General features: G+C 37.0%; 1 protein-coding gene across 2 annotated transcripts in view; it reads left to right on the plus strand.

The window, feature by feature from the left end:
* The window catches only part of Fbxo8 (F-box protein 8), a 41,552-nt gene extending 20,202 nt beyond the window's left edge, over nucleotides 1-21,350 (plus strand). Inside the window, exons 1-4 of one of the 2 annotated variants that reach the window (XM_029480342.1) lie at nucleotides 1,841-1,927; nucleotides 16,926-17,044; nucleotides 19,020-19,216; nucleotides 20,422-21,275. In XM_029480342.1, the coding sequence (XP_029336202.1) occupies nucleotides 16,941-17,044; nucleotides 19,020-19,216; nucleotides 20,422-20,609 (489 nt within the window). In that variant the 5' untranslated portion in view covers nucleotides 1,841-1,927; nucleotides 16,926-16,940 and the 3' untranslated portion in view covers nucleotides 20,610-21,275. Of the gene's footprint in view, nucleotides 1-1,840; nucleotides 1,928-16,925; nucleotides 17,045-19,019; nucleotides 19,217-20,421 lie in introns of those variants that run through there. The other variant, XM_021169668.2, reaches the window with a different exon arrangement.
* Nucleotides 21,351-21,740: the final 390 nt, after the last annotated feature.

Below are 21,740 nucleotides of genomic sequence, written 5' to 3' on the forward strand. Positions count from 1 at the left end.
AAAGAAAGAAAAATAAAACAACCCACAGTATTCTTAATGAAAATGGGATGATTTATTAAAAGCTAGCATTCAATATATATTTGAAGCCATTATAATATAAAAATCTACTTCTTAGACTATGGTGAACAGTAAGGAATTACCATATATTTGAATCTATTGGTTATTTCTTTATTATAATTTTTCAATTCAGTAGTAGACTATAGTTGCTTTTCACAGTATCTTCTGTATAAACAGATACCATAAGCATGTCATGCACTGTGTCAAATGTACAGAAATTTCACTATAGTTATTCATAGACTGGATCAGTTTCATAGCCTTTCTTATTTTAATTATAATTAGACCTTACTGATTGCTCATTAAAACAGTCATATACTGAGCTGTCAAATGTTTTGCTTTGGTCTGCTTAGCAATTGCGTGGAGATTGCTGGAGAAGAACTGAGGACAACTAGTGTAGTGTTTTGTTCCTGGATATGTAAATGAGGAGAGACAGTTTTTGTAAGCCCTCACCTTATTATGCCAGTTTGTGAAGTCTCACTGGCTTCTGTCATAAATTATATGGATGTTAAATCAGAGTACCATCTTCAATTCGCATGTCTTGCAAATGTTCCATTGTAAGCAAAGTATAACTTGTTAAGTACCGAGTTGTACAAAGTCAGAAAAGTGAGATATCATTGCTGGTACTAACTCTGGTAAGTAGTTGTTTCTTCCTAAGTGTCTTGTAGTTCTAAAAACAAATTATAAAGTCATGCTTTTTATGAAAAGAAAGAAAAAAACTTCTGACCTCATACATTAGGATATGGGCTAGATAGCTTTAAATGTTTAAATTGGAAAAATTAGACACAAAAGTATGTTTCTATGTTTGCAGCTGGATACATTATATCATAGAGCTTTTGTTAGTAACTCCTAGAATGTTTTGAGGGAAGACAGAAAAAAGTTAGTACTCAAGTTTGTTTGTAATGTAATTAGAATTTTAAATTTTTAGTTCAAATATTTGCTCAGCAAGGGAATTCAAGTTATCAAGATAAGAGTTTTAGATCCTCAGTTTCCTTTTTCATCCTGCCTTTCATTGTTATTGAGAGTTGGCTGTATTTCTTTTCTTCATGCACAAGCCTGATTTAGAGTAGCTTAGAATAGCTTAGAGTGTTCCTGAGTAAATAAATTTACTGTTCAGAAAGGTGCTGCCCAGACGCACAGAGCTGAGCCACTCCACGTGTCTGTGGTTCCAAACTCTAATTTTATGTTATTGTGAATATCAGTACTTTAGTAGATATTACCTAAAGCAAAAAAAAATTTCATATTTACTAAAATATACTTATAGTACAAATAGGCCACCCCAAAAAGGTATTTAAATACCGATATCCATTTAATGTATTCAGAAAAATGAGGGAAATAATTTTAAGGACTTTATCCTACTTTTCATTACAAATACAAATTCAGTTTGCTTATTGCTTACAAAGTGAATCAAAGTCACATAAAAGAAAGTTATCAGAAAGATATTCTCATGGAGAACTTGGCAATATGAGTATAGCCAGATCATGGGAATGGAATGCTAGAGTCAAAGGACTTTTTGGAGATTTCTTTTTCCCCCACTCACTAGAGCACTGTCATCAGACATAATTTTCTGGGGTTTATCTAAGTAAGCAGTCAATTATTGTTGATGATATGTTCATATATAAGTGGTGTTTATTGCAGCTACTTGAGATAAGTTACAAATATTTGTTGAATATAAAACGTGTATTTTTCCATGATTTTGTACGTAAGATTTTTTCGTAGCAAACATCATTAAAATATAAAAATAAGAATACTTACAGCCACAGGGAACAAGATTCTCCAAAGGACACCGTCATGTCATGGATATGGGTAACCAAACTCCATAGCAGCTGCTGGCAGTGGCTCATGGGGTGGGGGAGAACATCTGCACAATTTGGTACGATTATCTAGCACGCTGTTGTTATCTGCATGACGTTGTGATCCCAGCTGTATGTAATGTCTTGATCTTGTGCATGAGCTTGTGTGCTGTGTGGCAGTGACCACATTCTAGTAAAGGAATGTGCGGAGTACTCTCTGTTTACACTAAGTTGTACTTCTCCCTGCATGTACAAGTTCAGTGTGTCAATTCTATTCTGCTAGGAGTGTCGTGATAAATTGTACTTTTCATCCATCTTGTTTAGAACATTTTCTGGACATAGCTATTTTTAAATCTAGAGTCTTAAAAACTGATAGTAAGCATAGTGAATATAGACTTGTTTTCAACTCTCTAAGTATGTTTTAAATAATCTTTACAATATAAAAGTATGCATTAGCGAGGTAAGCAAATTTCTTCTATATTCATACAGAAATAACTAATTACATACACCCTTATGCATTTTACTAATATGCATATTATGATTTTTTACTTGGATAAAAAACAATTGCGGAAAGTATTTTGTTTGACCTATTTTACATGGAAATGAATTAAGTAGATACACAGTTTATTGTTAAAACAACATTTTTTTTTCTGTTTAACCAGGAAATATATAACGTCTTCCTTTTTAGGAGCAATTTTAATAAGGCACTCACCTTACTGTTAGAGATTTGACTAAGTTTTCTATGTATAGCCTGAAAATGGTTATTATCTACTTCATAGCATAGGGACGGTAGTTTAAATATCTCAACTTTTACTCCTAAGGATAGATAACCCCAATTGGTTTTGTCAGAACATAAAGACCATTCTCAGTTACACGGTAAGGAAGGAATTCCCAAGTCATAGTAATTTTGAGTAGGATAGATTTCTAGTTAGCCGGCTTGCTTACACTACAGCTTGTAAAGCCTATAATGCATGATGCATATAGGGAAGATTCAACAAGTACACGTAGTGTGAGACATTGTTAAGGAACATTCCAAGAAACACACTTAGAGATACACTTACAAATTTAAGAATGGCTGAGATGTCATATATCTGCAGCTATCTGATAAAGCTCTGTTGGTTTATAATTGTTTTTAAAGTTAACCTACCATCTCTATAATGGAATCTCTATACCTACATTTTCTTGTTTTCCTTTCCATTGTCTGATAGTTCTTACTATTTAAAAATAACAGTTTTGTTGTGTCTTGACAGACTGAAATAATTTTCATATTTTGTGTTTTAGTTATTACTTAATTTGTTAAGGAAAGTGTTACTTTAGAAAATAAACCTCTAAAGCATTATTCAATATTGCTATAGAGTGATACAAATGCCCCTGAAAAGTAATTTTGTATTATTGACTATTTGTAATAAAATCTTTGCTATCTTATTCTCTGTATGAGCTGTATAAAATCTGAATGTCTCCTGTATTTCCAGTGAAGACTTGCAGGCCATATAGGTATTCTGGAAAATGCTCTACATTTTGAGATTAATTCTAGGTTTACAGAGCTAGAAATTTTTACTTACTTATTTTTTTAATAGAAAACAGTCTCAGTAATAACTATATGTTGTAAGTAATTGAGAATAAGCCCTATTGACAGGAAGATGTATATACCTTGAGCAATCTTTTACAGCCTATAGATAGAGAAAGTTGAATTTCTGATTCTTGGCTAGGATATAAGCAGAAGCTTATCTTGAAATGATTGGGTCAGTAAGTAGCTGCCGATGTGCTTCTCAGCCGGCGCCCCATTTTATGAACTGATACCTGCAGTATTTATCAAGCAGAATGCTTTGGCTTCATGGACCAGCTAAGCTGACAGTGACTTAAAGTGTTTGAGGAAGATGTCTCAGTGATGCAGTGATTTCATCTTTGATAGTCTGTAGACTTTGACTGGAAGAGCTGCCATATCTCTTTGCCTCCCTCCCTCCCTCCTTTCTTCCTCCCTTTTTTCCTTCCTTCCTTGAAAATGGATTATCCTCTCATATAGTACATCCCAAACCATTTCCCCACCTCTACTCCTCCCATCTCAACCCTTCCCTCTCCTTTCCTCCAGATCTACTCCCCCTCCATTTCTTCTTCAGAAAAGAGCAGGCCTCCAAGAAATAGCAGCCAAATAGGACAAAACAAGATACAACAAGACAAGGCAAAAAGCCCTCACAGCAAGGCTGGACAAGGCAACCCAACAGAAGGAATAGAGTCTCAAGAGTACGCAAAAAAGTCAGAGTCACACCCACTTCCACAGTTAGGAGCCCAGCAAAAATATCAAGCTATCTATCAGCCTGGCAGAGATTGATGCAGGTTCCATGCTTGCTGCTTCAGTCTCTGTAAGTCTATGTGAGCCCTGCTTAGTTGATTCTCTGGTGTCCTTCATTCCCCTTGACCTCTAGTCTTTTCTCCAGCTCTTCCAGGAGGTTCTCCAAACTTTGAGGGGAGGGACCTGATGAAGACCTCCAATTTAGACTGCATAAAGTCTGGCTATGGGTGTGTGCACCCACTCCCATCTGCTGCTGCAGGAAGCCTCTCTGGTGACAACTGTACAAGATACCAGTCTATTAGTATAATTAATATAGCAATAGTTCATTAGGAATTGTTTGTTGGTTTGCCAGTTGTGTTTGGTTCTATCCTAGGTCTCTGTACTACCTAGTTTCCAGTTGCTGACCATCCAGGCAGTGTAGGGCATGGGCTCTCTCTTGAGGCATAGCCCCAAAGTAAACCAAAGATTGACTGGCCACCATTGCCCCAGTATATCTTGCATGACTTGACATATTATAACCAATTAACAGACTAAAAGTATTAACTTGGCGACGAAAAACTAGGTAAGCTGTATTTGAGTTGGAAATTTATCTAATTATCAACTAGCTGCTTTTACACCAATTAAACTCTCACATCAAATATGAAGATAAATTTGTAGTGTTCTATCTATTCCAGTTGCTATGCTTCTGGTACCAGTGTCCCTCCTTGGGGTATAAGGCCTCCAACCCAGCAGATATCATAACTGAAGGAGAGAGAATCAAACCCTTGCAAGTAGTCACTATTAGGAGTGCTTACCCAAAGGCTGAGTGAGTCCCTCTTTTCTGCTTCTAGCATCTTACTTAAGAGAATATCTGAGTTACAGGCCTAAACCAACCATGCAATCCTTTCTATTCCTTTTTCTATTGACCCAGAAGTGTTTATGTAATTTAGTCCTGTAAACTACAACATCAGCAGAATTATACTGAAGTCTTTGTAACTTTTTTGTAAACCTAAGTATGGGGAATGGGGGTGGGGGGATCTGCCTTTGTGATGAGAATACTGTATGTATATATGAATGTGTGTTTATGTAGTATGCATGTATGTATTACATCTAGTCTAGTTTATAGATAATTTTATAGTTAAGAAAACAACTTTATCCTGCCTGTGAAATCAACTTTATTATCTATCAGGTCTTCCCTTTCTGTCCTGTCTCCTAGAGTTATTGCAGTACGTTACATGCAGGTTGTGGAGTCAAAGGAAACGTTTTTCAGAGAAATGGATTTCCCACAGTTGGCTCGTGTTGTCAGAGCCCCTGATGTGCTTTCCGCTGTCTCCTTTAGTATCTATGTTAAATGCTGATTTGCTGTCCATTGTGAAATCATCATAAGAAATAAAAATTAAGTGAAATTAATGGGCAGTGTGTTGGTAGGCAGTATTATGTGAGGGGGTCTTTTTCTTCATTTAAATTGTGCTTTTATTACCAATTTAGTTAATATACTTAGAAATCTTATTATATTGGTTATCTTAAGTTCATTTTAAAGAAAAATGTATTTTCCATAATTTCTTTTAGCATACTTTCTCTGACTAGGTTTCCTCTAACTTGATACACGAATAGTTTCAAATCCTTGATATCACTTTCTAGATTTAATACGTAAGATAGTTGCCTCTCTTCTTTAATTTATGTGTTGATGTTCCCAACATGGCTGCTAAATTAGAAATGTAAATGACAGTTTTCCCTCAGCTTCAGTATTCAAGTGTAAGGTTTCTATAAGCTTAGTCATGGCTTTACAAGTATGGAAAAACCTAACTATAACATTATTTTATTTTTCAACAAATTGACCAGAGTGTGAACTTATCCATTAGATTTCTTTTTTAATTTTACATTCCAGACATTATCCCCATCCTAGCCCACCCTGTGACTGTTCTTCATCCTATACCTCCTCCCCACCCTCTCCACGAGGATGTCTCCAGCCCTCATACCAGCAGACCTTCCCACTCGCTGGGGCCTCCAGCCTCTTGAGGGTTAGGTGTATCTTCTCTGACTGAGTCCAGACCCAGAAGTCCTCTACTATATATGTGTTGGGGGCCTCATTTCAGCTGGTGTATGCTGTCTGGTTGGTGGCCCAGTGTCTGAGAGATCTCTGGAGTCCAGGTTAGTTGAAACCACTGGTTCTCCTGAAGGGTCGCCCTCCTCCTCAGCTTCTTCCAGCTTTTCCCTAATTCAACCATAGGGGACAGCAGCTTCTCTCCATTGGTTGGGTACAAATATCTGCATCTGACTCTTTCAGCTGCTTGTTGGGTCTTCAGAGAACAGGGCAGTCATAATAGGCCCCTTTTGGTGAGCACACCATAGCCTCAGTAATAGTGCCAGTCCTTGGGGCCTCCCCTTGAGCTGGATCCCACTTTGGGCCTGTCGCTGGACATCCTTTTCCTCGGGCTCTTCTTCATTTTTGACCCCGCAGTTCTTTCAGATGGGAAAAATTATGGGTCAGAGTTTTTGATTCTGGGATGGCAACCCCATCCCTCATTTGATGCCCTGTCTTTTTGCTGGAGGTGGGCTCTATAAGTTACCTCTCTCAACTATAGGGCATTCCATCTAAGGTCCCTGTTTGAGTCCTGTAGAGTCTCTTACCTCCCAGGTCTCTGGTACATTCTGGACGGTCCCTGCACTGCCTACCTCCCTAGGTTGCCTGTTTCCATTCTTTCTGCTGGCCCTCAGGGCTTCAGTACTGTTCCCCCACCCAATACCTGATCATCTTCCCCTCTTCCCCTCTTCCCCTCCCTGTCCCCTTTCCCACCCAGGTTCCTTCCTCCCTTCCCCCTCCTGTGATTGCTTTCTTCCTCCTCCCAAGTGGGATTGAGGCATCCTTATTTGGCCCCTATGACTTGTTAACCTTTTTTAGTTCTGTGGATTGTATCCTGGGTATTCTGTACTTTTTAAAAAAGCTAATATCTAGTTATTACTGAGTATATACCATGCCTGTCTTTCTGGGTCTGAGTTACCTCACTCAGGATGATAATTTCCATCCATTTGCCTGCAAAACTCAGGATGTCCTTGTTCTTAATAGCCGAGTACTATTCCATTGTGTAAATGAACCACATTTTCTGTATCCATTCTTCTGTTGTGGGACATCTGGGTTGTTTCCAACTTCTGGCTGCAACAGACAAGACTTCTTTCATCATAAAATTTTTGGGGATACTTTCTTTAAAATCAAGATTGTAAGGCTGAACCATTCTAGGCCAGTCATTAGTGTACAATGACTACTGCTGGTGGTGATTTGGAACAATCCTCTATCCTCTAAGAAGTAAATCTGAGGCATTTCCACATGTCCTCAGGGAGGGTCTTATAAGCATCTTGACCTCATGAGTTATGTCATTTTGATATGGAGTAAATAACCTCTGTGTTGTTTGTGCCTCCATGGAATAAGTAGTTCAAATACTAGTGGTATTATGTTGGTTAAATAAAGTAAGGCAAGTTAAGTATTCAGTGTTTCTAACTGCTCCATAGATTTGTCTAGATATGTGTTCTCCAGGTACAGCTCCGGTAACTGAGAATTTGAAGAGCCAGATTCTGCTTTAGGCCTTGATGTTCCCCTTAAACTTTTAGATTCTAGTAAATAACTCTTTGTAGCTTGAGTAGAGGTTCTTTATGTCGCGTGCATCAGCCAGACCAGGATCCCCAAGCTTTGGTGAGCTCTTTTGACTTTAGCATATTATCTGGCAGGTATACACAGTAGCATGCTGTTTTCATGAATGCATTCCTCTACTTCTGTACTCTTAATACTTTTTAAAAATTTGATAATTATTTTTAAAAAGGTTTCAAAGCTCCTAAATATACCTCAGATATCCATGTGTCTAGGGATTATGAAAAAGTATAATTTTGTTTTCAAGGATAGTAATTGTATATGACATTTTATTAAGCAAGAATTCCAAATCATGTGTAAAAACCGCTGTCTCCTTAGTTTGGATTATCATTAAGCACATTGTAGCTAATAAAGCTTCTTTGCCAGCCTGGAGCCTGCTGAGGTAGAAGGGGCTTCAAGGGCTTCTTCTCAGCTAAGCCACTTCAGTGATGAAGTGTCATACCTTGTGATTGAGAAGGGCCATTATGTATGTGCAGTCTTAGTGATGCACCTTAGTGACAAGGTGAGGCTCTGTGAAGAGCCATTAGGAACTCACAGGTGTGGCTCATTTTCTGTTTCAAGGTATTTAAATTAATTAACAGGGCTTTCAGTTATTTAAAACTTAAAAAGGTTCAAGTTATTTGTCTAATGTCATTGCTATCTCTTTTTTGGAAAAAAAAACATACAAATCTGTTTTGTATGTTTTTGTATGTTTTTGGTAGATACCCTCCATATCTCTTAAGTTTCTTTGAAAAAGGTTTTTCATTTCCATTTGGATTCTTATTTACCTGTCTATCTTTTATCTGAGACTTCCTATTGACACATTCTAGCCACAAGGAATTTCAGGTACATATTGCCAGTATTCAGCCATTTCTCCACATCTTTTATTTTTATGTACCAAAAGTCCATAGAAACAAAAGTCCTCAGTTTAAACAGTACCCATAAGTAAAGTGATTTCTTCCTGAATCCCACACTCCAGCCTGAATAATCTAATTTTCCTACCCTGTGGATGAAATGTGCTTTTAGGATGATAAGATTTGCTTTGAGGGAATTAGTCATAGGACATCTACACTGCCCACAAGTGGCACTTCACCATAATGTGGATAATGCATGTCCTTTGCTCTTAGGAGAACGGGTGACATTTGCATTCCTGGTGTACCCTTTCCTATTAGTGCCATACAGTATACAGGTTTGCAGTCATTGACCTCCTTATGGGTGTTTCCCTGAGAGGAAAGATGGCAACTCCTTAAAACAGATAACCAACAGAGACTTCAAAGAGTTCCTATGTCTAGTCACTATTTGTGAGGACAAGATTTTCAGTAACATAGACAGATGTAGTTTTGTCTGTACAAAGGTCATCTTCTCAGAATCATTCCCTCTTGGGAAATATGCTAAAGCAGTGAATTTTGAGATGGCCCATTCAGGTTGTCCTTAAAAACACACATTACTTCTGAATTATATTCTGAAGGTCTCTAAGCATGTGACAGGGCTTTGCACACTTACAGAAGAAAGAAAATATTACAAAACTTAGTGTATATAACAAGATGAAATAACAAGGTTAAAAACTTACTGAAATTTCTCATTAGTAAATCTTGTGCATTTATTTCACCATAAATGAAAAGGTGGGCGCTTTTTTTCATTCCCAGATAGATATCCCCAGATAAGTCATTGTTAATTACTCAAGCTTTGGGCTGGAGAGATGGCTCAATAGTTAAGAGCACTGACTGCTCTTCGAGAGGTTCTGAGTTCAACTCCCAGCAACCACATGGTGGCACACAACCATCTGTAATGGGATCTGATACTCCTTCTGGTATGTCTGAAGACAGCTACAGAGTACTCATATACATTTAAAAAATTATTCAAGCTTTGCTGTTTTTATTTTCTTTTTTATCCTTGACTAGGTAAGGAAGGTAAGATTTCATGCTTACCTTAGCATCCTGCAGTGCTATAGGAAAGAAACTGGGAGCAAGCAGAGCAGATTCCCTTTGTGCTGTGCTTGTTCTCTGCCTGAGTCTTCCTGTGCAGACTGTCTGTAGCTGCTCTACAGTGCACACTCCAGGAAGGGGGACTTCTGAAGTGGGCTATACCTCTTAATGTACTCTACTCTACATGGCGCAGCATACTCGAATTTCCTGTTTCATTATGGTTCAGATATGTGAAAACTTATGTGTCAGTCCTCAGGAAAGAAAAATTAGAAATCTAGATTGAATTATTTTGTGTTATAATTTTTTTTGCTAAAATTTAAGTAGTAGACTTATGAAAACCTTCGAAATTACTGTAAAAGCAATCAACCAACATGGGCTTTGGTTTTGCATTCTTAATACCATGCCCTGTCCCATGCTGCACAGCACTGTGCGCCCTGGCTGGTCTTTGGTCTTTACCTTCTCTCATTCATCTGCTTTGCTCCAGGTTTCCTTTCTCTGTCAAGTTTCTTTTATTTTTTGGCATACATAGTTCAAAATTATCTCTAAAGATAGACCTTTTTCTTCTTTCTCTTAATAATTTTTCCATCCTCTCCACCATGTACTAATATTTCCAGGTGAGTGTGCCTTCCTCAGTTTCCCCACCTTGAGCTCACTTCTTATGTAGTCAATTTGAACTTGACTAAGTCCATGGAGAGACTTCTGGAAAGTCACTACTTTCATTTTTCCCAATTTGCTGCCCTGTTTTCCCGTGATCTCCTGGAACCATCTAAAAGGAGACCTGCTGTGTTTTCCTTGGTCACTGTAATGCTACCATAAAAAAGCTCTCCTAAGGCGTTTACTGTTTAGGAAAGAGGCTCAGAAAGTTTTAAGTAAATAGCTTGTTTTCACATCATTAGGTGACAGCACTGTAGTCAGAGCATAGAGCGTGATTTGGTATCGCTTCTTTTTTTTTTTTAATTTTATTTGTAATTCATTTTTTACACTCCATATTCCATTCCACATCCCACACCTCCTCCCCACCACACCCTGTCTCCACATGGATGCCCGCACCCCCCCACCCCACCTGACCTCTAAACTCCCTGGGGCCTCCAGTCTCTTGAGGGTTAGGTGCATCCTCTCTGAATGAACACAGATCTGGAAAGCCTCTACTGTGTGTATGTTGGGGTCCTCATATCAGCTGGTGTATGCTGCCTGGTTGGTAGTCCAGTGTTTGAAAGATCTTGAGGGTCCAGATTAATTAAGACTTCTGGTCCTCCTACAGTATCACCCTTCTCCTTACTGAGGCTATGGAGTGCTCACAAAAAGGGATCTATCATGACTGCCCTCCGAAAGACCCAACAAGCAGCTGAAAGAGTCAGATGCAGGTATTTGCACCCAATCAATGGACAGAAGCAGCTGACCCCTTTTGTTGAATTAGTGATGATGCCACTTCTTGTAACTTCTCTCTGTCATTCAAGGTTTTGTTTTTCAATTTGCTTTCATTTGGTCGTTTGGTGTTTGTATGTGAGGTGTTAATTTTTCTTTAAACTGGGATTTAATAGTAGTCTTAGCTAGCCAAAAACTCAATGCTTATCCAATGCTAGCCTCAACCCTCCTGTCTCAGCCTCCTTGGTAATGGGGTAATGGGATATACTTGTATACTGGGCTGACATGGACCTGTACACATCCTTTTTATTATTATATTATTATTATTATTATTATTATTATTATTATTATTATACCCCAGTCTCTTAGATTCCAAGACATTCTTCTGTCATCCTACTTACCTGTAAGATTTCTTGTTCAAAGTCTGTAATAGCCACTCATTTTGTTTTAACTCCTACTGGAAACTGGTTTAAGTTTTAGCATAATATTTTTGTGATTCTTCTCTTGCCCTCTTACTCTCTTCCCTCTCTGTTCCTTCTCTCCCCACTCCCCTCCCCTGCTCCACTTGTTCATGGCCTCTACTCCCCCACCCCTCTCTCTCTCTACCTTTTTCTGTCTCTACTCCCTCTTCAACTCTCCTCCCCATGCCTCTGATAAACTCTATTCCATACTAAAAAGCAAACAAAACAAAACCAAAAAAAAAAAAAAACATCTTTTTGTAATTCTTAGAGAGTGTTATATGTGCATACTACGCATATTTATCATTCCTACCCCATATTCCTCCTCTAATGTCACCGCATACACCTCTACTCCTCCCAACTGTGGGTCTCCTTTTTATTTGTATTTATTTTGTTTGTTTGTTTATGTGTATTGGTATTTCCCCCTTCCTCCTCCCCTCCCCACCTTTATTATGTTTACACACACATGTGACTGGAGCCCAGACTTGCCAGAAGAGGGCGCCAGATCCCCTGTTTCTGAAGTTAGAGTGTGTTATAAGCAATCCTATGATCCTTGGGAACTGTCCCTGGCCCTCTGGAAGAGCAGCTTCCTAAAGGCTGAGCTATCTTTCCAGCCCTATACTTTTATTCTGGATTTTTATTAAGATATAATTTCATCAGTACATCATTACCCCCATACTCTCTCTCATATTCTGGGCACTGTATTTTTCATTATTGTTTTACACACACACACACACACACACAGTGTTAACTGAAGTAATAATAGATTAACTAGAAAGAGCAGAAAGATAGGGTTTGTGTGTGTGTGAGTGTGAGTGTGTGTGTATACATCTCCTATGCCCATGCCCTCCCTTTTTTCCTCTCTTATTTGGAGTGAAACCCAGGGCTCTGCACACAGTGAACAAGTACCGAGCACTGAGCTCTCCCTGGGCCTTAACACCCTCAACTGCTTGTTTGTCTTGAGGCAGGGTCTCACATACCCCATTCCATGTTGGCCCCAAACTCCTTGGACTCATTCTGTTTCCACTTCCTGAATTCCAGGATTACAAATGTGTACTGACACTCTTGGTTTGTTGTTGTTGTTGTTTTTTATCTGGTACTGGGGATGGAATCTCATGTATGCTAGACAAGCACTTTTGAGACCAACTAGTCACATCTATGGCCCATCTCTTGTTTTGTTATGTTGATTTTGAAGTCATTTTCCTCTTTATCAAACCAGAAAATTGGTTATCTTTCACTTCATTGCCTTGTAGACTGATGCTTAACATTTATCAAGTATATTCACCTCTTAACTTCATTCATGTGACATATAGAGTTTTAAATTATGTTTTAGACTCTATTATTTTCTACTTTGCTGTTTTGTACATGCTCAAACCTGGATAACTGCCATAGCCATTTACTTAATTTAGAGCCCATTATTTTTCTTCATGGTCTCAACAGGCTACATATTCCAAGATTCCCAAAAGCTTCTTGTGTGTAGATAGTCCTGAAACTATATATATTTTGTTTTTTCTATGCATATGTAACTATAAAACTTAACTCATCATGAAGAATAATAAAATACAAGAATTAGTAAATAGAAAGCATACAACAATATACAGTAATAGAAAGCATATGAATGTGTTCTCTATATGATTTATGTCATTTCCACCTTTTCTTTGAAAGGAGTCACATTGTGGGGTCCCTTTGCTAGCATTACTGTTCATGTGTTTCAGAGCATTTTTAATGGTCCATTGATCACAAGTACTGTGACACCAGGGCAACCAACATGGGACTTGTGTCATATACAACTGGGACACAGAGCAGCTGAGGAGGGGCTTAGAAACGTGTGATTTTACTCTATTCGAAATGGTGATTAACTTAAAACTTGGGGAGTTTTAGGAAGTGTTTCTGTACCAAGGTTAACTAAATAACAGGCCAGAAAGCAGATCCACACTAAGAGAATTGTTACATTGTCAAAGTCACACTGTAGAGCATTGCTTCACTTTGTTATGTAGCCTTCAGAGGTTTTTGCTTATATGTGGCTAGAACATACAGATCTTGCCATAAAATTCAGTCCTAGACTTACTTTCCTGAAAAGAGCCCAACTTTGTTTCTCGAATTACCTTTGCTCTCATGATACAGAAAAGTAAAACTGCTTTCTTCAGTGTGTTTTTCATCAAAGCTATTGAGACCTTTCACTCCCTCAAATCTTATCCAAGTGTCCTAGCTCTTAGTAATTGTTTCTGGCACCGGACTGTTAAAAATGCTTATTTTACATGTTCATTTAAGCTTTCTTCAACCATCTTGTATCATTAATTTGTCTTATGGATATATTCTAGTTATTTATATACCTATGTCATCACCACAAATAACCTTAAATTTTCTTTGGCTAACATACTTGTCTTACACTACTCATTGTCTTTTACTCAATACTGTACCTATGTAAAGCTTCAAGGTCAGATGTATAGAGAGATATGTAAACATGCACGTGTGTCTGTTTTATAAAGCAGTCTCTGGGTATCCGATACTATATGTAACTATGAAGCTTAAATGGATAGTTTCTTAAAGGCCTCTAATTCTTTGGAGTTGATTAGATGACTCCAGTGAGTCATGGTGCCTGAGCCCATCAGTAGCCTTCAGGCCTCCTTTAAGAGTAAATCCTGGCAAGAATATTTTTTTTGAAGCAAATAGAAAGCAGTAGACTTTTAAGCTGGGTAGTGGTGCACACAACTTTAATCTCAGCACTTTGAAGGCAGAGGCAGGCAAATTTCTGAGTTCAAGGTCAGCCTGGTCTACAAAGTGAGTTCCAGGACAGCCAGGGCTACACATGGAGAGAAAGCCTGTCTTGAAAAACAAAAAACAACCAAACAGTAAACAAAAAAATTGATATTAATATGAACATTATGAGTAAATATTGGGCATAATGCTGGTTTTCTATACCAATTATATTTACCTTCACAGTAACTTTCCTTTAGAAATACTTCTAAGGGCCACCTACTTTGACCAGTCATTTAACTGCTAAGCGTATCTTTATGGCTTGGAGCCTTCTCACAAGACCATAACCATTGTGGTTTGTTTGATTACCTGACATACATGTTTTAGAATTCTCTACACGTAAGGACTAGCAACTACCCTGATCATAACAGCTGAAGTCATTCTAAAAGTTGAACAGAATAGTATTCAAACTAGGAATTAAATTTAAATAAGCAATGGAGTTAAATAGTAGTAAATTTGAAACTTAAGTTTATTTTGGAAAAGCAAAAAAAGAAGAATGAATCAAGCAGATGACAGAGTTTGAGCAACTGAGCTTTCTTCTGTGATGCTAATTTGAACTGATACTTGTGCTTGCTGGCTACTCCTCCTATGCTTACAAGGCTAACCTGCCTGCTCAGAGAAATCCTAGCCTTGAAACTGGCATGTACCTTTTTTCCTTGAAAAATCAATAAAGTTGGCTTATTTCAGGTCATTTTCCCAGTTTTCTGAATTGTATGTATGCTCACTTCTTCACATTCAATTATTTTAGAGAACTTAAGTTAGATTAAATATGTTAGCTTTCCAAACATATGTTCCATAAAAAGGAAATGACCAACAGTGTATTATTATTAAATATATTTTATGATACTTAATGAGCCACATATTAAGGTTCCTGTGCAAGTAAATAACATCAAATAATGTTGAAATGGCACCATCATGTATCTAGAGAATTATAAATTTATTTTTGTGTAGTTTTAACAGGGAGACTAGAAGAATTTTATATCTTTCATCTGGTAATTGGTGTCTGAATAAAGTATTATAAATAAAGTACTATAATGCATAATAAACATCCCCTTGTCTTTGAATCACTTCAGTTAAAATTAACCACTGGAAATAATTCTAAAGGATTTTGCCATTGTTCCATATAGCCATTTGGGAAACAGACATGACTCACATTTTGCTAGGCAGAGGAGTAAGCATACAGTCAACTCTCAGTCATTCAGACAAACAGTGGAAAGGATGGAACAAACATTAACATTTGTGTAGTCCCTGCCCCTCACTCACTTCCAAGAGAGCCTCCCTCCCACAAAAGGCTTTCTATCTTGATCACAATACCACATGTAGCCTTTGTTTCTAGGAGTCAGTGGGATACAGCTTGATCGGACAGGAAAGCTTCATGCTGTCATAGTCTGCTCTTCTAGTTGATGCCTGAGCATTGCTTTTATAGTCTTGCATCTTACATGAAAGTTGATAATGTTGCTGTTAACATTCTGATGGCTCATAAAATCAGCTTAATATAAAAATTCTTATCTTCAAATTGCAATTTGCAGATAATTATAACCTTTCAAAAAGCATTCCCTCTTAGTACCAAATTGCTTTTTAAACTTTTTAATACAAAATTTTAATGAGGAAATTTTTTTATCTTTGAGAGTCTTTCATAAAAATCCTTAACTTTTAAGATTCTAATGTGTACAGTATTTCTGAGTACAACGTGTTTGTAAAGTGAAGAAATGCTGAAGGAATTTATGTGCGAAAGCAGTATGTTGCATGTACATCATATGTTATATTCTCTGCCAGTTAGCTGCACACATTATGTTAGTATCCAGACATACGCATTCATGGGAATGCATGTATCTGGAACTACAAGTTGAAATAAACACACTTGCCTTTTATTTCAATAACTGCACATTCAAATGCACCTGTCATTTATTTGAATGTGAGGGAACATTGCTTTCAGCGGTTGGATTTTTTTGTTGCTCTTGCTGTTTTGTTGTTGTTGACTTAAGTCAAAGTAGATACAGATGTAAGGGTAATGCTTTTCTGGACAACTCTGCATGCAGAGAAAAGGAAATTCAAAGATAAACCAGCCAAATACAGCTTACATGCTTTGTCGCAGTGGGATTTTAGCCAGATGCTTGCAAAATGTAGTGATGTTTAAAGACAATGTTGAGCCAACCTGGAGTTTGCCTTCTGTCCTGGAACTGAAATAATATCTTTGTTTCCAGTACAAAGTTGTTAGTGTTTCATTTGGAGAATCCAATTGTTTTTTTTTTTCTCTCTCTCTCAAAAAACTATTTCCTTAAAATATATACCACAGTGTACATATGTGAACTTTAAAATTACTTTCTCTTAGGAAAAGGAAGTAATTGTTACAAAGCTCACTTTTATAGTATATCTCATGGCTTGACCACATCGCCTCCCAAATTAGTCCCTATTTCTGTATACTTAATTTATCCTGTCACGAGCCTGAAAATAGTATGTCTTCATGAATTTTAACTTTGAATTTCCTCCTTTTCATTGCATGTAAATTACCAACTACATCCTAGTTTTAGATCAGACTTAAGCTAGTATTTTGCATGTTAAAGCTATAAACACTACAGTAATGCTGGAAAGAACCCCCAGCTGTGGTTCTGCAATTGCCTAATTACTAAAATTATAAATCATGGCTAAATGTGCTTATGTAGCCTTGTCTTTCTGTCTTAGGGAGTGAGCTACTTTATGTCCAAGGGTATCCTAGATGATTCGCCAAAGGAAATAGCAAAATTTATCTTCTGTACCAGAACACTAAATTGGAAAAAGCTGAGAATCTATCTTGATGAAAGGTAAAGCAAAATTAAATTTTTATCAGAAATGAGTTAAGTGATATGTTAACTTTATTTTAAAAGCTATAGTACATAGAATAATCTAGTTGCAAAATTGAGTAAAAATAAAAGAAAGATTATTATATCTTACAGTTGGTTTGACTTTTTTGTTAACATGTTTCTAAAAGGTTGCCATTATAAAAGTAAGAAATGGCCATGTATGGCCTGACACAGCTGTTCTGACAGCACACAGAAGCTGAGGCAGAGGTTCCCAAATCTGTTGCCAGCCAGAACTGGGGAGAGAGAGAGACACTATGATAGATAGCCCCAACATCCCTGGGATAGCAAATTAAAAGCAGACATCCTGGTAGAAGTTGCAGCCCTGACTTTTTCTTAATAGTTAGTCATGAGCTAAGTGTTTAGGTAACCAGAAGTTCTAAATCCCAAAACTGCCCATTTAAAAATTCTATTGTAAAGACAAATTGTAATATTCAAAACCTAAGGACTATAAGGATATACAAATAGTCACATAATGTTGCAGAGAGTGATTCTATGCAGCCTGAAAATTCTGCAAAAGTGAACCCGGAGAGATGGCTCAGTTAAGACAACTTGTTGCTCTTTAGAGAGAGGATCTGGGTATAGTTCCTAGCATCTACATGGTGGCTCACAACTCCAGTGCCAGATCATTCATCCTCTCTGTCCTCAGTGGGTATTGTATGCACACAGTGCCCAGACAGGCATGCAGACAAAAAACATCCTTACACCTTTTTTAAGTCTTAAAACCGTGACGTTTAATATGCAATCATTCAGGTAGAGTTGATGGATGAGATAACATTTTCATCAGAGAGATAGTCACCTGTGCCCTTACATTCTAGTTAAATGCACACATAAGAATACTCAGAGGAGCATCTACATCAGCATGCTGGTCATGAAAGAAGTCTCCAAAGGAAGGTGTTGTCCTTAACTACTTTGTATTTAAATGCTAAGGACCTAGAGATTAGTACTTCTTTGTAGATCTTTCTGTAAATATTTAGTTTTGCTGACCTCATGATCTCTGTTGCCTTTGCTTATAACTCTGCCATTTGTGTTGTGTAAGCAGACTCAGGCCAACTATAAACAAAGCAGTATGGTCCTGTTCCATTAAATCTATTTACAAATACAAGCAGTAGGTCAAAGTTTGCCCACTGGCTATATTTGCCTAGCCTTGCCATAAGTAATTGATCAAAATGAAGACTGTGATCCTGTAATCAAGTTTTAGTTCAGTAACAGTTGAAGAATGTTGTTACAAAGAGTCACACTGCACATTACATGCAATAGGTTAAAATATATAACATACATATGTTTACATGTTATATAATATTTATACAAATATATATATATATATATATATATATATATATATATATATATATATATATACATAGAATTACTATGCCCATATGTTTGGATGGTGAGTAACCATTAAAAAATGATGTGAATCTATTTCTAAACACAAACTGTTTACAATAAACCATCAGGAAGGAAGAGCAGACTGCAAGACAGTGTGTACTCTATGTGAATACATGGCTAGCTCTTAGCTCTGAATGTGTGCTTTAGTACAATAGAGGAAGACTCATTACTATTTAAAAGACATCAACTCTAGAGCTCTTTGGACATAGATCAGAGGGCACTTGGAAAGAAATAGCAAGGAGGTTGTTTGTCTGTGTGTAGATTTGACTAGCTTTGAACTTATGATCCTCCTGCCTCAGTTTCATGAGTCTCACCACACCAGCTGAGCAACATTTGCAATACTTGAAATCTTATGTTCTTCGTAGAATTCTGTATTTTACTTTATGTGCTTTATTTTAGCCTATTTGAGAAGTTCAAAGTAGCTTAACTTTGTAAATAATCATACTTAATTGTTTTAAAGGGTAAGGATAAAATATACTGATATCTTAATCAATAATCAAGTACTTTTATACAAAATGATATTATGATTTTTTTTCTCTTTCTTTAGGAGAGATGTCTTGGATGACCTTGTAACCTTGCATAATTTTAGGAATCAGTTCTTGCCAAATGCACTGAGAGAATTTTTTCGTCATATTCATGCCCCTGAAGAACGTGGGGAGTACCTTGAAACTCTTATAACAAAGTTCTCACATAGGTTCTGTGCTTGCAATCCTGACCTCATGCGAGAGCTTGGCCTTAGTCCTGGTAAGGATAGCTCAGTGTGCGTGTGCGTGTGCGTGTGCATGTGTGTGTGCATAAATCTACACATGCTAAACACTTGCTTACCTGCTGCACTGTGTGGATAGAACACTCAGGAGGACATGTACTTACCCTTTGCACATGAAATGCATAGCTTTATGAAGAAAGTTGATTAACTCTTTAGTTATTCTTGTTATTTTTGCCAATGACTGTAAAGGTTATGTTGAAGCTTTTAATAAGCTGCATATAGATGAAAATATATTTCTACTAAAATTTATTTTTAATACAATTAGTTTTCACCATGTATATACTTATGTATGCTGTGCTCTCTCAACTTTCATACGTGTATGTTCATTTTACAAATTTACTTGTATCTTTGTATTAAGAATTGTGCATTAGTCAAAGATGACAAAACATTTACCTGTTATGTGATATTTGCTGAACATGTTCATAAGATACAATACTTAGCTGTCTTTAAGACTGCAGGATCCTAAAATGTAAATAGCATAGCAAATATCATGATAGTTGCTACTGCTGTGATATAAGCATCAAGTATTGCCCTGTGACTATATGAAAAAAGAAAACTACTTTGTTGCATGTACTAGCTCAGTCAGCACAATGTTTTCCCTAAAGATTAATTTTTGGCGTTAAAAGTGCAGATTGCACCCACTTTAAAGGCATATCTCTCCAATGAGAATAGGGATTTAATGATCTTAAAAATTCTTTACATTCGATTTTTAGTACCATGGTAATACATTTCATATCGTTAAATATGCTTTCAAATTAAATTGGGTTTTTGTAAAAAGCATTCTTTAAACATAAATATCCTGACCTTTTTTTTTATCGGGCAGGATCATAAGATCCTGGTGGAACTTATTTAATCATAGTTGGATGTGTCTCAGGAGAAAAGCAAGTTCTGAAATATTAAATTCGGAATGTGTTTTCACTATAAAACTCCTAAAGCATCCTGAAGGTCCTCTGAACTGGAGAGTGTGCCCATCGCCTTGAAGGTCAGAGTGGATGATGTTGACTCAGGTTGTGCAATCTCACAGTTTCCCAGGACAGAAGCTGAAAGAGTAACCTGGAAGCAAAGCCTAGGCCCACAGGGTGGATTGGCCACCCTGTGTGATCTATTGAGATTCTGAACTTTTGTCTCCATAAGCCCTGTGGATACTTGAGCTAGCTAATGGTGTGTTTCCTTTTCCTTCCAGATGCTGTCTATGTACTGTGCTACTCTTTGATTCTACTTTCCATTGACCTCACTAGTCCTCATGTGAAGAATAAAATGTCAAAAAGAGAGTTTATTCGAAATACGCGCCGTGCTGCTCAGAACATTAGTGAAGATTTTGTAGGACACCTTTATGACAACATCTACCTTATTGGCCATGTGGCTGCATAAAAAAGCACAAGTGTTTGAACTTCAACTTTTTACTCCAGACTGAGGCTACCCAGGGACAGACTTAGTGGCAGCGGGGTTGCATCAGCACTGGTCACTCCAGTCCAGCCTGTGTGTAAAATCCAGCTTGACTGAACCCACCTTTTTTGTTTCACTGTTTTCTAGTTTAGAAATCTCAAAACTAACTAATTTTACAGAACTTTCTTAATTTGCTCATCATGTTTGCACAAAACAGCCACTGTCTAACACAACTGTTAGAGAATGTTAAACTGACATATGCTCTGTAAATGGAGTGTTTGTGCATTAGATTGCTCTGGAAACTATCCATTTCCATCCTTTTACAAATACCATGTAATGTATGCATATTTAACTGAAGAGATTTATAATCATAATTATTTTATTGTAAAGATTTTAACTAAAGGTTTTCCTTTTCTCTTGAACTGAGTTTGGAAATTTATTTGACTCTGAACTAAGAATATTGTTGACTTTGTCAAAGTTGGATCTGACCCTAGAAACCAATACCAGCTTCCCATTTCTCTGAACTTTGAAAAGAGGGTTGATTTGTTACTATATTAATATACTATGCAAAACTGGCCTTATTTGTATAACATATCATTTGATTCATTTTTAAAACTTCTGGGTTAATAAAGTTTCAGCATATCACTTAAACATTGAGAATATAAAAATGTGTCAGAATTTAGAAGTCACATTTATAAACAGAATAAAATGTGATTAGAACTCAGGGAGGTATTTACTTCCTTGTTTCTGAAATACTCAGTGTTAACTATTTTCCTAATCTTGATCTCTTGATTAGTTAACTAATAATAGGATACTATGCTGTGAATCACATTCTTCAAATATTTATCAAGGGCTTTCTCTGTGCTGTATCCTATGCTCCATTACAGTACTGGTACCTGGACATGAGTTCTGCATTCAGAGATGGCACATGCTTGTGTAATAAGGGGAAAACTGCTGAATTTATTTTCTCTTGTTATTTTTTGGAGTGTGATGCATTGATCTCTCCCTCTGTCTACCCCGACCTCTTTTCTGTAGCTATCTGTGTTACCACCTGAAATCTCCCACCTTCTCTATCTCCTCTCTTTCTCAATTTGACTGTCATTTAAAAAAAAAAAA

This window comes from Mus caroli, chromosome 8 (genome assembly GCF_900094665.2).
Source record: "Mus caroli chromosome 8, CAROLI_EIJ_v1.1, whole genome shotgun sequence".
NCBI classification, from domain to species: domain Eukaryota; kingdom Metazoa; phylum Chordata; class Mammalia; order Rodentia; family Muridae; genus Mus; species Mus caroli.